Below are 15280 nucleotides of genomic sequence, written 5' to 3'. Positions count from 1 at the left end.
GACAGTAATGGCAGTGTGCTACTGCAACAGGATCTAGATAATTTGGGCAGATGGGCTAAGAAGTGGCAACTGAAGTTTAACCTTGACAAATGCAAAGTACTACATATGGGTAGAAGTAACCCCAGAGAAACGTACCAACTGTGTGGTACTACACTTAAGGTGGTAGAAAATGAAAAAGACCTGGGAGTAATTGTGCAGGCAGATATGAAGTTTTCTGAGCAATGCAGACAGGCTGCCAGGGCAGGTCATGGGGTTTTGTCAATGATATATAGGAATTTTGCTAGCAGGGAAAAGGAGGTGATTATCCCTCTGTATAAGGCAATGGTCAGGCCACGCCTTGAGTACTGCGTACAGGTCTGGAGGCCTCATTTTAGGAAGGATGTAGATTTACTTGAGCGTGTACAGAGAAGGGCAACAAGATTGGTGAGGGAAATGAAGGGATCCTCTTATCAAGAGAGGCTTAAGTTCTGCAAATTGCAGTGGCTGGAGACTAGGCACCTGCGCAGTGATCTGATTGAGGTATATAAGGCCTTGAATGGGTTGAGCACGCTGAATTCTGATGGGATCCTTCCACTTGTTCAGATTACGAATCTAAGGGGGCATAAATTCAAATTAAGAAAAGACAGATGTAGAATAGATGTGCGGAAATTTTCCTTTAGCCAGCGGGTGGTTAATTGCTGGAACAAACTTCCATCTGTCGTTGTGGAAGTTGATAGGTTGAATAAATTTAAAGAGGAACTGGACAGGCATTTGGAGGGAATGGTGTGATTTTTTTTTTTTTTTTTTTTCTTTTGGCTGATGCTGCATAAGCTCATACATTTGCTTTCTTGCATCACATGCCACTACTACTACTACTACTATAGAAGAAAAAATTTTCTTACCTTCCAAAGATGACAAGAACTTTCTATTAATTTGACCTTCACACCAGCATATTTCTGGGCAAGGTGGAGGCATTCTGTTCCATGGTCCAAATCATAATTAGAGCACTAATATATAAGAGAAATTCAAATATACAGGAGATATTTTATCATAATTAAAATATATGGTGAGAATTCATGCAACATAAGAATACATCATACATAACATCTATATATTTATAGATTATATTAGCATTTTAAAGCCAATATATTAGCATTTTAAAGTCAGTCCTGCTTTAAAATGCTAATATATTGCACAATGCCAATTTGTCAGAACCTACTTTCGTGATATCTTCAAATTTAATAATGAGTTCTTTTTTTTTTTTCTTAATATAGGCTCCAAGTCTTTTCTATTTCAAATTTTAAACAGATCCCTTCCATCTTTTATGTAATCGCCCTACTTGTCTCTGCCTCTTGCTATTTTGGTAGCCTATTAATATCTATTCCTAATGTGTTCAACCCATTTTATTTTGTCTTATTTCAACTACATCACAAAATGGCTATTACATACACTTCTTACTGTTGAATTACATATATAATTCTATTTTTACCAACCATTTTCTCTGATATTTTCATTTCTATAATGTTTTTCTGCTGCATACAAGATCTAATCAAAAATTTTCTAAGATTTTATTTTTCTAAAAAAAAAAAATAACATAACATTTTTTACGTACCCACATCTTCAAAGTAGTTCCTCCCTGATGATACAATAGAGTCTCAACATTCCAGCCATTTCTGGAAGCAGTGCTTCCAATAGTGTCAGGTGTTCATACCACTTCCAAAAGTGGCACAATCTTCAACTGTAAGTTAGTTCAACTTTGATGTCAAATTCTGTTGAATGATCAGAATGCCATCAAATCTTCATTATTTCGACTTTTTTGTAATTTGAAATATTCAAGCAAGAATATGCCCAGGAAGTCACTATCTGGCAGAGTAGGGGCAGTGAGATTATACACTAGCTGATCCAGAAGCCTCCTAGAGAGTTACCAATAGGTTCGGTCTGGTGGACTGTCTAGTGGCTGGCCTGTGAACACCATTTTAGAACTGTACCCTTGAAATGTAAGGAAAATTAAAGATTGAGGATATGTCTATCATATCCTCAAAAGACATCAATTATACTGCATGATGAAAGAGATGGGGGGTAAGTTGCTGGAGCTTTGCTCTGGAGACTAAACATGGGTTCCACTATTTCGAGCCTTAAATAAACAAAGTGGTGGTATTGCACTTGTTGATGAGTCATCTACCACCTAGTATTGCCCGTAACACAGACTGGCTGCATTCCTCCGTGTGGTGTGGGTGCCATGCTTCAATCCCTGCTTACATTGGTTTGCACCTGGGTGGTCATCTCCAATATGCCAGGTGCTGTATTTCAGGACTTTCACAAGGGGTTATATCCAAGGTTACTAACAGTCCCACCATCATGAAGGTGCAAGCAAAAGGATTTAGCTATCACAGACCAACTGGACTTTGCCAAAATTAGATCCACTTGACTTGAGTGCCACCCAAACAGGGCCAGCCACAAGCATGTTCAATGTCGAACAGGGCCCTGCACCCAAATGGTCTAAATAATAATATCATCCACATCATATAATAATAGGAACCAATAGATTATTGATTCCTATTATTATTTATTCATATTCCTATTTTTGTGACATGACTCCAACTGTTAAACAGTATTGTTGATTAAGGTACTAAATATTATTTGTATTTAAAATATTTGTTCAGTATAATATAAAATTATTTAATTACAGTGTATTTCTGTTATTTTAAAATTAAAAAAATAAAAAATTAAAAAATGACTATTACAAAAACACCCTGTATAAGTTTTGCACAGAACCCCAGAGCCCCTCCGGTAATTCTTGAACAGGGCCCCGCAAATTTTGGGACTGGCTCTGCACCCAAATATCAGTTCCATCTGTGCTTAGACTCCCACATAACAAGCCCAGCATGACATACCTGAGAGAATGCCTGCAACAGCCTCAAGGACCAAGATAGTTTAGAGTGGATATATTAAATACTGTTTAGCTGCATATCCCCTGTATTCATCCTCTTAGTTTCTGCGATACCTGTTGTTTTGATATGTTGACCTAATTATGCTAATTCCACTTCTTTGCTATGTAAACTTCTAACTTGATAGTACCCATCCTGAAAGCAGCAGAATGAAATTTTTGATGAAAATTTAAATTACAATTTACTTGCAGATCATCTAGGTTACATAAATATCAAGTTTATCAAGTGGAATTAAAATAGGTGTTATTATTTTAAATTTACCTTTTCATATGCTTCTTTAATCACTTCATACCTGAAAGCCTGGGGCATCTCACTAGCCCAGTATTGATTTCGATCTAATGCACAATTCATGTAACCATCTTGGCATTTAGAAACTACTGTTGATACCAATGGCTGTACAACACCAGCAGCCTAAACATAATCAAAACAGTTCCCATTTAATCTAAAATTAAATGAATTAGTAAGCTAATTAAAAATTAGCATTTTAATTCTTTACATAATCTAAGGTCCTAATTAACACTTAAGTTCAGATAATCCAAATTATTAAAAAATGTTGCTAAAATTACTAAACCAATAAATAACTTTATAGAAATGTGAAGCAGCACACTGCAAATATCTCACAATGTTAAGATGTTCATGTGTTTTTCTCTCAAATTATCATTTTCTTGTAAAACACAACTAGAATGATTAATTATTAATTTTAATCATATGCACTGAACAAAATACATACAGAGCAAAGTCCATAATTTTAAAAATGCATAATTAATTATGAGTGCAAACACAGCATGGATGATGAACTGCTCCTGTAGAACTCTTGTAGAGATTGCCAATCAGATGACAAAACATCAAGTAATTACATGCAATATGGTGGAAAAGTGGAGATTACTCCATGGGATGAGGGGGGGGGGAATTGAAGAGCTCACCATGCAATAAAAGACAGTATTTCTAGTACTTCAATGAGCCAAGCCCATGCTGGCTGGCTAAGATATATATATATATATAGACAAATGTTTATTTTCAGTGTATGTGTGTAACAAAATAAACATTTGTCTATTTCATTATGGTTGCCAGGTATCTATATACTATAACTAGTAGTGCCCTGGATCCATAACCCAGTTTAATAATTATAATTTAATACTTTTTCTTGCTTGCTTAGTCATTCAGCAATGTAATTATTTCCTATTATCATTTTGGATTAATTGGATTATATATATATATAATCCAATTAATCCAAAAATTAAATAGAGAGATAAAAATTCACTCTACTGGTTTGCCATGCTACTGGCAAATATCCTATTTTAATTTAGCTTATATATATATATATATATACATTGAATACCCATTTATATATATATATATATATATATAAATAAATGGGTATTCAATGTAACTCTATAAAGGTAATGTTTAAAGTTACATATGAAAAAGGTATACAGTTGATGAAATGGTTTCAGTGAATGCAAAATTAATAAATAGGTATGACAGATGCACCTAAAAGTGCAAAGCAGCATTAAAGGATGCAAGAGTAAATATAAGTTGTATTAATATATTGAATTAAATATGCATAAATGGATGTGATAGTTATACAAAGTGCCAGCAACTAGCAGGGTGAGGAAAGTAGAAAAAGAAGTGTAGTAGATTTATGAAAGAATGTTAAAATTCTAGAGGCTATGATAAATTAAGAAAAATTATGGGCTGAATTACCAAGCCAATATAAAGTGGGGGTACTGTAAAGGAAAATTAGTACATCAAAATAATAATATAATGCAAATAAAATGGAAATAAAAAAAAATAAAATTAAAATGTTATAGCTGTCATCAGATATGGGGGGAACATATTTAGAAAATGGTCGAATATAGGTAATGCAAATATGCATGATCTGATGTCAGCAGAAATAATTGATACATGATCAAGTATTTCATCAGAGGACTACACTTGACCATGTATCAGGAACTACATTTCTATACTTCTGTTCCAAAAAAAAATAATGACATCACCGATTAATGAAATAATGCAGGACTATCAGGACAGGAATGCAGTTATATAGCAACAGTGAATATCATAAAAAGTATAGAAATGCAGTTCCTGATACATGGTCACATGTAGTCCCCTGATGAAATACCTGATCATGTATCAATAATTATTTCTGCTGACATCAGATCATGCATATTTGCATTACCTACATTCAACCATTTTCTAAATATGTTCCTCCCCCATATCTGATGACAGCTATAATATTTTCATTTTCATTTCCATTTTATTTGCATTATATTATTATTTTCATGTACTAATTTTCCTTTACAGTTCCCCTCACTTTATATTGGCTTGGTAATTCACCCCATAATTTTTCTTAATTTATCATAATCTCTAAGATTTTAACATTCTTTCACCTTTCATAAATCTACTACACTTTTTCTACTTTCCTCACCCTGCTAGTTGCTGGCACTTTGTATAACTATCACATCCATTTATGCATATTTAATTCAATATATTAATACAACTTTTATATATATATACATGCATACCAATGACAGCTACCTCCTGATTCAACTCCACAGGAAATAGCAATAGAAACAGTGAATATCGTAAATGACAATTTTTGGTGACAATCCTGACAACACTGACAGCAATTTTCTAGGCTGATGACTCAGGCTATCCTCTTCATTATGAAATTTTTGTAATTTCACTAAGTAATTTTGGATCTACATTCAAGAGCGAATGTTTTTAGGGATAGGGACACCAGAAGTATACCAAGTTATCACTGGGAGATAAATGAGTTTAAGGTAACTAAAAGAAGGTAAGAGAAATAATTGACATTAAAAGTGAATAAGGCACCTCTGGCTGATGGAATCTATCAATTATACTAAAAGGAACAACCAAAGAATTAACCAAACCTTTAGCCATAATTATGATATCCTTTGATTGAGGGAAGGTCCCTATTTATTACAGATATGCAAATATCTCCCCAGTTCACAAAATGAGATCAAAGGGTGAAGTGAGTAATTACAGACCTGTTAACTTTACTTCTGTTCCAGAAAAAATAATGGCATCACCGATTAAAGAAATAATGCAGGACTATCAGGACAGGAATGCAGTTATACAGCAATAACAGAATGGATTTTTTAAGAAAATATCTTGTCCGACCAACCTGATTGGCTTCTATGATGTAGTAACAAAGGAACTGGAGGCAAAATATAATTTTAACATCATATACAGTAAGCACCAGTTATAGCGATCAGTAGTTATCAGAATCAGCCCCTCTATAGAATCAAATTTCAAAGAACCGATTCAAATTAATAAAATGCACCACATTGGCATCATTTATTAGAATCACATCTTTTTCTAAAGCACACTTCTGGAGGTGACAACCATAAAAACAATAAAAACAATTTCCAGTTTTCAGTTTATTGGGCTTTTTTGTTTGTACAATGTGTTATAAATGGGCAGTAAACTTGATCTTACTGCATTTTCAATAATACCGATAGCTGAAATTGCGTGTGTTTTTACATTATTATGATGAAATGTGTTTCCCCTTTACTGAAATCTTCAATCATATAAAAAACAAAAAAATTTTCAGAATCTGCTCTTCATTCGCATATCTAAACTTCGTACTTTTTACTCCATAAAAGTTGTGTGTTGTGTTAGTTCCAATTTGTGCATGCTGTGTGCTTTGTTATTGATTGACGCTTATCTTTTTAACTGTTTAAATTTTACCCAAAAAAAGAAATGTCAGTGGACAGAAAGAGAGTTGGAAATGAATTTTCTGAAACCTGGATTAGCAACTGTTTCAAAAAATGTGGATTAATTATTCATGATTGTCAACTAAGTTGTGATATTGATTATGTTGAAAAGCCTGAAAACATGGGTGAACAGGAGTTTAATGACTGGGTGGATGTAGATGGTGATCTACAGCTTTAACGGATGAAGAAATTGCCGAGTCAGTTATTGATAATTTTGCCAAGGAGGGGAAAGTGAGGATGAACTCGAGCAAATTCGAGTTACAAAATGAAAAAAAAACTCGTGAAGTTATAGCCATCCTGAGTAGAGCATTGGAAGAAACTGGTGCAAGTGATTGTGAATATACACTGATGAGCCAAAACATTATAACCACCTACCTAATATGATGTTGGTCCTCCACATGCAGCCAAAACAGTTCGTACCCAGCGAGGCATGGACACCACAAGATTTCTAAATGTGTCTTGTGGTATCTGGTACTAACTCATAACTAGCAGATCCTTTAACTACTGTAAGGTCTGTGGTTGAGATGCCGCAGATCGGAGTTGCTGTTCCAACACAAACCACAGATGCCCGATGGGATTGATGTCTGGGGAATTTGGAGGCCAGGGCAATACCTGGAAATCTTCCTCGTGTTCTGCGAACCAGTCTCGAACAATCCGGACGGTGTGGCATGACGTGTTATCTTGCTGAAAGACGGCACCACCAGAGGGGAAGACCGTTGCCATGAAAGGGTGTACCTGATCAGCAATAATGTTTAGGTAAGCGGTAGACATCAGTGCCCAGCACATGGATGACTGGACCCAGGGTATCCCAGCAGAACATCACCCAAAGTATAACACTGCCACCACCACCAGCTTGAATTCATCCCATGGTGCATCCAGGCACCATCACTTCCCCAGGTAAACGACACACACGTACCCAGCTGTCCACATGGTGCAACAGGAAATGTGATTCGTTGGACCAGACGACCTTCTTCCAATCACTCAAGGTCCAGTTTCGATGCTCGCATGCCCATTGTAGGCACTGTCGCCAGTGAACCATGGTTAGCATGGGCACTCAGAGTGGCCTGCAGCTATGCAGCCCCATTTTCAGCAAGGTTCGATGCACTGTGTGTGTGTGTGTGTGTTGTAACACATTACTCTTGTCACCAGCATTCCAATTACCGGTGGTGAGTTATGCCACAGTCATCCTTCTGTTCCACGTACCATCCGGGAGAGCCTTCACTCACCTCGAGCATCGATGAGTTGTGGTCATCCAATACCTCGCCGGCGGTTCGTGGGGTTTCCCTCCTCAGACCACTTTCAGTAGGTGTGAACCACGGCTGACCATAAGCATCCCACCAGCCGTGCCGTTTCGGATATGCTCTGACCCAGTCATCTGGCCATTACAATTTGGCCTTTGTCAAACTCGCTTAAATCCACTGCCTTTCCCATCTGAAGAACAAGAGTAACACTGATTAATGGAGCTCAGTATCAGGTGTTTTTAATACTGTGACCGCACACGCACCGTAGTTCACTTGCAGTTGCTTCGATCTGCATAATGACTTGCTGGTCATAATGTTTTGGCTCATCGGTGTAGACTGTTATACAATATTGAAAAATCTACAGATTTCATGGTGATAATTTAAAACAATCTAGAATAAGTGACTATATTTTAAATTATAATTGCATTACAAAGTGTTATTTTTAATTAATATGTATATTAATTAAGCTATGTAAGTAAGTATAATTTATTTTTATGTTGCTAACCTGTATATTTTTGCTAACAATTTTTAAGTATAATTTAATTGGTAATAAACTTTTGGTAATAAAGTGTAAATTCATGCTTTATATCTTTATTTTTATAGCCTGTAGATAATATTCATCCATTTTCACTTATCAGAATCAAAATTCAATTTGCAAACATGATCACCATAACTGGCGCTTACTGTGTTTGGATTTCAGTAAAGCTTTTGACACTGTTCCACATGAAAAACTGCTCTATGAATTGGAGTGGTGTGGCATTAGGGGCAATTTTCTACTATGGATACTATGGATGGATGAGTGGAAGGAGCCATAGAGTGGTTATTAATGGCCATAGCCCTTCATGGACTAATGTTATTAGTGAAGTCTTTCAGGGTTCTTTGCTAGGCTCCTTACTGTTTTCACATTTATTAACAATATTGATAAATGCATATCAAGTTTAATGTCTAAGTTTTGCTGATGATACAAAAGTGGGCAGAGTGGTAAATGGCAGTAATCAGTGTATGCTACTCCAACATGACTTGAGTAAATTAGCCAGATGAGCTGAAATGTAGCAGTTGAGATTTAACATTGATAAATGTAAATACTACATTTAAGAAGTAATCCCCCAAATAACATGTCATCAAGGTAGTAGAGAACAAAAAAGACCTTCGGGTTTGAAACATGAAGTTCTCTGAGTACATATGTGCTACTAGGACAGCTCACAAGGTTCTGTCAATAATTTACAAGAATTTTAACAGCAGGGATAAGAAGGTGATTATCTCAATGTATAACAAGGCCACATCATGAATATAGCATATCGGACTGGAAGCTTCAGTTTAGAAAGGATGTGGATCTGTTGGAACAGGTGCAGAGAGGAGCAACAAGATTGATTAGTCAGGAACACAAAAGAAAACTCTTATCAAGAAAGACTTGTTTTGTAAATTGCAGTCTGGAAACTAGGTGCCTGTGAGGAGACCTGACTGAAGTGTTTAAGACTTTAAAAGGATTGAGTAAACTAAATGCTGAGAAGCAATTTTCTGTTTACAAATATTGCTACAAAGGTGCTATGAACATCAAAAAGACGTGTATATATGTTTTATTGACTACGAGAAATCCTTCGATTCAGTAGACCACGACCGCCTAATTGACCGACTGAGAAAACTTGGGCTTGAAAACAATGATATCAACTTTATTACAACTCTCTACTGGAATCAAACAGCCCGGCTTCGCTATGACAACGATCTGACAGACCCAATTCCAATAAAAAAAGGCGTCCGGCAAGGCTGTCCATTATCTCCCATTCTTTTTAACATCTATTCGGAAATGATCTTCGACCAAACACTGGCTGACAAGAACATCGGCATAAAAGTTAACGGACACTACATCAATAACTTAAGATATGCCGATGACACAGCACTAATAGCGGATTCAGAACAAGATTTACAGACCATCTTGAATGAAGTGGACATAGAAAGCCAAGCATGGGGGCTACGAATCAACAAAAAGAAAACAAAGGTGATGAAGGTCAGCAGGACTGCAAGCAAAATCACGATCAAACTAAACAACGAAAAATTAGAGCAAATACACCGCTTCAAGTATCTCGGAGTACTCATTGATGACCAGCTGAACCATGACGCCGAAATCAAAAGCAGAATTGAACAAGCCAGGCAGGCATTCACCAAATGGAGAACCCTCCTCACCGACAGAAGCTTGAACATCGTGCTCAAATTACGCACATTGAAATGCTACATCTGGCCAATACTGCTCTACGGTGTAGAAACCTGAACTCTAACATCAGCCACTACAAAAAAGCTCCAGGCCTTCGAAATGTGGCTCTACCGAAGAATGCTGAAAATTCCGTGGACAGCCAAGATAACCAACGCACAGGTCCTGCAGGACATGCACACGGAACGGGACCTGCTCAAAACCATCATCAGCAGGAAATGCAAATACCTAGGTCACATCGCTAGGAACCAACAAAAATATCACCTACTACCACTCATCCTGGAGGGAAAGATCGAAGTCAAGAAACGCCCAGGCAGACCGAAAATGGCATGGCTAGATAACATCAACACCTGGCTTCACATGACAACAGCACAAATTCTACACGCAGCGCTAGACAGAGAACAATATCAAAACGAAGTCGCAAACGTCATTCGGCAGCATTAAAGAAGAAGAAGAAGAAATGCTGATGGCATCCTTACTCTTTTTCAGATGACACATAGATTATGACACATAGAAAATGGATGTTTGCAGGATAAATGTGTGAAAATTTTCTTTTAGCATTCAGCTAGAAAGTGATTGTTGGAACAGAGTCCATCTAGTGTTGTAGAAGCAGATACTTTGAATTAATTTAAGGAAGGATTAGACAAATCAGATGGATAGCAATTTTTTTTTTTTTTTTTTTTTTTTTTGTTAATACTGTTTAAGCTTGCTCTATTGCATTATTTGCCAATACTAATATAACCAGTATTAATACTAATAAATTAAAAGAAATTTATTTTATTTTGTTATTAGATATCTAATGCTTAAGTTTATAATTATATATAATGGTGGTCTTGATCCTGTAATGACACAAAATAGTCCATTATTTTTATTTTATATATTTATAAAAAAATATCATTCAAAGCTAATATTTAGCCTAGGAACAAACCTATGGCAACATGTGGGTATCTAGCTAAATATTGTTATCTAGATGCTTGATTCCTCCATTAATTTATGGATTAATCTGATAATATTCTCAATGGCCATAAAGTAAGTTCAGTCCCAGCCAGCAAATTCAGTTTATTTTTCCGGTATGTTTGTTTTTGTAATCAAGACTATATATGATTTTTACAACTTGCTGTTCTTTATCCTATGTTTGCACAGTGCTAACTTGCAATATGTCTTATAACAGTTGTATAAAATTAAGTACTTCCTGGCAGAAAGAAAATATTAATAATGCCTGTTTATGCAGTGGTTAACTGTCTATCTCAAGTAGCAGGGCAGGGGTTTTTCTCCCAGTAACTTAACGGTTTCATCCAAGGAACAGAGAAACTGTTACAGAATACATATCATTCACAGATGCAATATACTGATGCATCACTGCATCAATTCACTTGGCATTTGGAAAAATAATCTCTCAAGGATTCTTATCGTACATGTTCATTTTCTGCTGCATACTTTCTTAAATATCCACAGGCTATTTTTTTACCCCTCATAATTGACATCTATTGTTTCTCCACTTTCTTCTAAATCTACCATCACATATCCACATTTTATTATTATTATTATTAGCCATATGGTACAAGGAAGCCTGAGGCTTATGCTTCACCAGCCAAAAAAAATTCCAGAGTTACCCTGAGAGAGAGACAGAGAGAGAGAGAGAGAGAGAGAGAGAGAGAGAGAGAAGTAGAGAGGAATCACCAAAAGAGAGAAGAATGATGATATCCAGCTCAGGACCCTGGGTGTGTGCCAAGCCCATACTCACCAGATGTGGGCCCCTGGGGGTAACTGTTGAACTTCAAATTCATGATTTCCAAAATGGATTTTCATCCCTTCATTCTTTGGTAAAGTCTTATTCCAGGTAAATTCCATGAAAATTTTAATCTTCAGACATTCACATCAGATATTAGATTTGTTAATCTTTCCTGTTTGAAATCATCATGAAAAAAAAAATCAATTAATAAATACACTAATATTTTTAACATTCTTTGACTATTTAACTTACTCCACATTCATTAGCTGCTGCTACCACTTTCTCAAGAACATCAGCAGGAACAAATGGACGAACTCCATCATGAATGATAACTACATCAGGGATGTTGTTTCCTATTATAGAATCAAAACAAAAATAAATTTCTTAAATTTTCCAATATTTTTACATGTAAAGGATATCTTGGTTAAATAATGAGCACTTAAACCTGCATGTAGTGTAATCTGCCTTTAATTTATTGCCTAATGTTTATTTATAGCTATTTGTTAACTAATTCAAGACTAAACCTTAACCTTAACAAATAAGAAATATGTAATCAAATTAATGAGTAATAATGTGTAATCAAAATTAACAACTTTATGTAAATCATATCACCATAATTTACTAGTTCTATTGTCTTTACAGCCACTGAAGAAGTGGTACAGGAAGCACCACGAAACATCTGAAAATAATCTGTAATCCTTATAAGAAAATAAAGGCAGATTATACTACATACAGTTTAAGTGCTCGTTATTTCGCCAATTTCCAGTCCTTGATATACCTGCACACATTTCTTCTAAAAGAATATTTAGGATCCAAAGTGTATCTTAAGAATATAACAATTTTCATTTATACTCTGTATGACAATTGACAGCAGAGCCTACAAATTACAGTAAGACCCAAATAAGAAACTGCCACATAAGAAGTTTTCTCTTGTACTTCAGTTCAGTTTCTTAATTCCCATTTCAACTCTATATATTGTAATGTATAATTTTCCTGCATAAGAAGTTTCCCAGGTAAAAAGCTTTCCACATAAAAAGTATGTGATAAAAAATACACAGTTTTATTACAATGATGTTTTCCCATTTAATATGTTTTTTTAAATATAGAAATTCTTTTTTAGATTAAAAAAATATTAAACAATATCAGACAAGTTAGTGCATAGCATCATTTTAGTTCATAGCAAATCACCAAAGTAAGTGAAATGGCATTGTTTTTTTACATCTCATATTGTGAACGCCTTCACAATGAGTTACCCCCTGATATTGCACTACCTCCAATAAGCAACACTTCGCCAGTGGAGATGACTAATGTTACTCACTGAGAATCCACTGGTGAAGTGTTGCCTATTCAACAATCCACTGTTGAAAGTAGTTTGAGCTGGGAAACCATGCAGAAAGGAGACATCACAAGGCAATTCCTCCCAACTATAAATCAAACTCACCCAGAGCCCCCTCCCCTGATTCTCACCTGGTCTGCACATGATGTTTATCATCACTGGACACGGCCCCTTCCATCAGAAACTTATAGCTATGGGGATTGAAAGAGACCTGCAGTGCCATTGAGGAGAAGAAAGAGTCCTGGGACATCTCATGTATGAGTGCCCTGCCTATGACAACAGTAGACTCAAATTTGTTACTGAAATTCAAAGGAATCCACGTAATCAGGAGTCCTCGTTGCTGCTTGGTGAAAACATGTACAAGGCACTAACCGTGTATGTGCAGAAAATCTTCACACTGAGGCTAGCCAAGATTGCTGAAACGAGAACAACGTTGGATTACACTGCCCAAGGCCTGAATCAAACAGGTGTGGGTTAGCTCCTCTGCTAGAGGACACTGCCCTGACAATATGCTAATCATTTAAGAGTACGGATACCACTGGCACCACTCTAGTGCGGGATTGCTGGCACTCATAAAGTATGGGATACTGCTGCAAACCCCTTGCTCGGTAGGATCAACTGGCAATCTGGTGCAGGATTGCTGGCGCTCTGGAGAACTCCCAAGTGCAGGATTTAGACTCCAACCCACAAGGATTGGATATTGCTGGCACTCTCTGAGTGCGGGATACAGAGGCCTCTGGTGATCATGCAGGGGCACGTCCCCTGCAACTTTAACTCCCACACCCCTATTTTTGCCTCACAAAGAGTGGACTCCTCAACTTTCAGTCTACCCCTTTCCCCCTCTTTCTGTCCCTTCTAACCTGTACCCCGTTCTGTTTTTTTCTTTTTTAAACTTGGCCTCTGTCAGGAAGCTCAGGCAACTCTGGCAAAAGCCAGCCAGAGTATGATGGGCAGCCTGGCTCACCTCCCAGTGGTGGTGGCAGACAAAGTGGGGGCTCGCTAGGGGCTTTGTGGCCAAGCAGCCAGAGACATAACAACAAAACATAATACTACTCTGACAGAAACCAGACATTACACTTTTTCTGGCTTTTACAGAGATTCTGCAATTTTTCACAAAGTACCATGGTGCAGATGTGGGAAACCACTGGTGGCACCTTTCACAAAACACCATGCCACTATGTTGAAAGTTGTTCAATATCAGGGCAACTCATTGTGAAGGCATTCACAATATGAAATATAACAAAAACCATGCCATTTCACCTACTTCAGTGATTTACTACAAACTAAAATGATATTACACATTAACGTTTGATTAGTGAATTTTCTGTAGTCAAAGGCTTTCAGTGCTAACAACTTTCTAGTATAAACATTTTGATATAATGGACGTGACATATTGCAATTATTTTCATCAATATCCATAATTGAATACATAGACCACGTTAAGCATAAAGTTCTGATGGTTGCGAACAGTTCTGAATTACAGTAGAACATCAGTTATCCGGAATAATTGATGTCAGACCTCTTCTGGGTAGCCAAATTTTCCGGATAATCGAACCGGAAAATTTTCTGGATAATTTTTCCGGTAAGATTAAATTAAATAAGATTAATTAAATTTAAAAAAATATAAACCAATCTCAGAAAACAGAAACATCCATCTAGGCATTTTTATACAAAACAGGAAAATTAGAAAGATTTTTAAATGCTCCTGGTTTTTTCGACTTACCGATAAAGAGCACGGACAATCTGTGCGTCCCAGTGGCATTTGCACACATAGCAATTGTAACTCACACATTTCTCATCTTAAAACTTGGTGCAGCCATTTCTATTTTAGTGGCTAGGGTTTTTCTCGGTAATGTTTTCCATAATAAGCCCATCTCATCAACATTATAAATGTTTTCTTTCTCGGAATTTGCTATAACTGAAGCAAACTTACTTTTAAAGGACGCTGCTGCCAATTCATCTGCAGGAAGTTTCTCACCTTGAATATCTAGTTCGCATATACTGTGTCTTAGTTTAAAGTTTTTCAGCCAACCTGTGCTTGCCTTAAAACCTTCATTACCCATTAATTTTTGATTAAAATCCAATGAGGGGGGTACAA

At 36.4% G+C, this 15280-nt stretch overlaps 1 protein-coding gene across 1 annotated transcript in view; it reads right to left on the bottom strand.

The window, feature by feature from the left end:
- The window catches only part of LOC150091770 (D-ribitol-5-phosphate cytidylyltransferase-like), a 54598-nt gene that overhangs the window by 12953 nt on the left and 26365 nt on the right, over positions 1-15280 (bottom strand). Inside the window, exons 4-6 of the mRNA XM_090369623.1 lie at positions 12099-12199; positions 3189-3338; positions 882-986 (exon numbers count right to left, since the gene is read on the bottom strand). Of these exons, the coding sequence (XP_090225749.1) occupies positions 882-986; positions 3189-3338; positions 12099-12199 (356 nt within the window). The remainder of the gene's footprint in view (positions 1-881; positions 987-3188; positions 3339-12098; positions 12200-15280) is intronic.

The sequence above is a fragment of the Mastigoproctus giganteus genome, chromosome 1, assembly GCF_048544385.1.
Source record: "Mastigoproctus giganteus isolate SK-2022 chromosome 1, ASM4854438v1, whole genome shotgun sequence".
In the NCBI taxonomy this organism is placed as follows: domain Eukaryota; kingdom Metazoa; phylum Arthropoda; class Arachnida; order Uropygi; family Thelyphonidae; genus Mastigoproctus; species Mastigoproctus giganteus.
The sequence above is the reverse complement of the archived record's forward strand: the minus strand, read 5'-3'. Positions and strand labels throughout refer to the sequence as shown.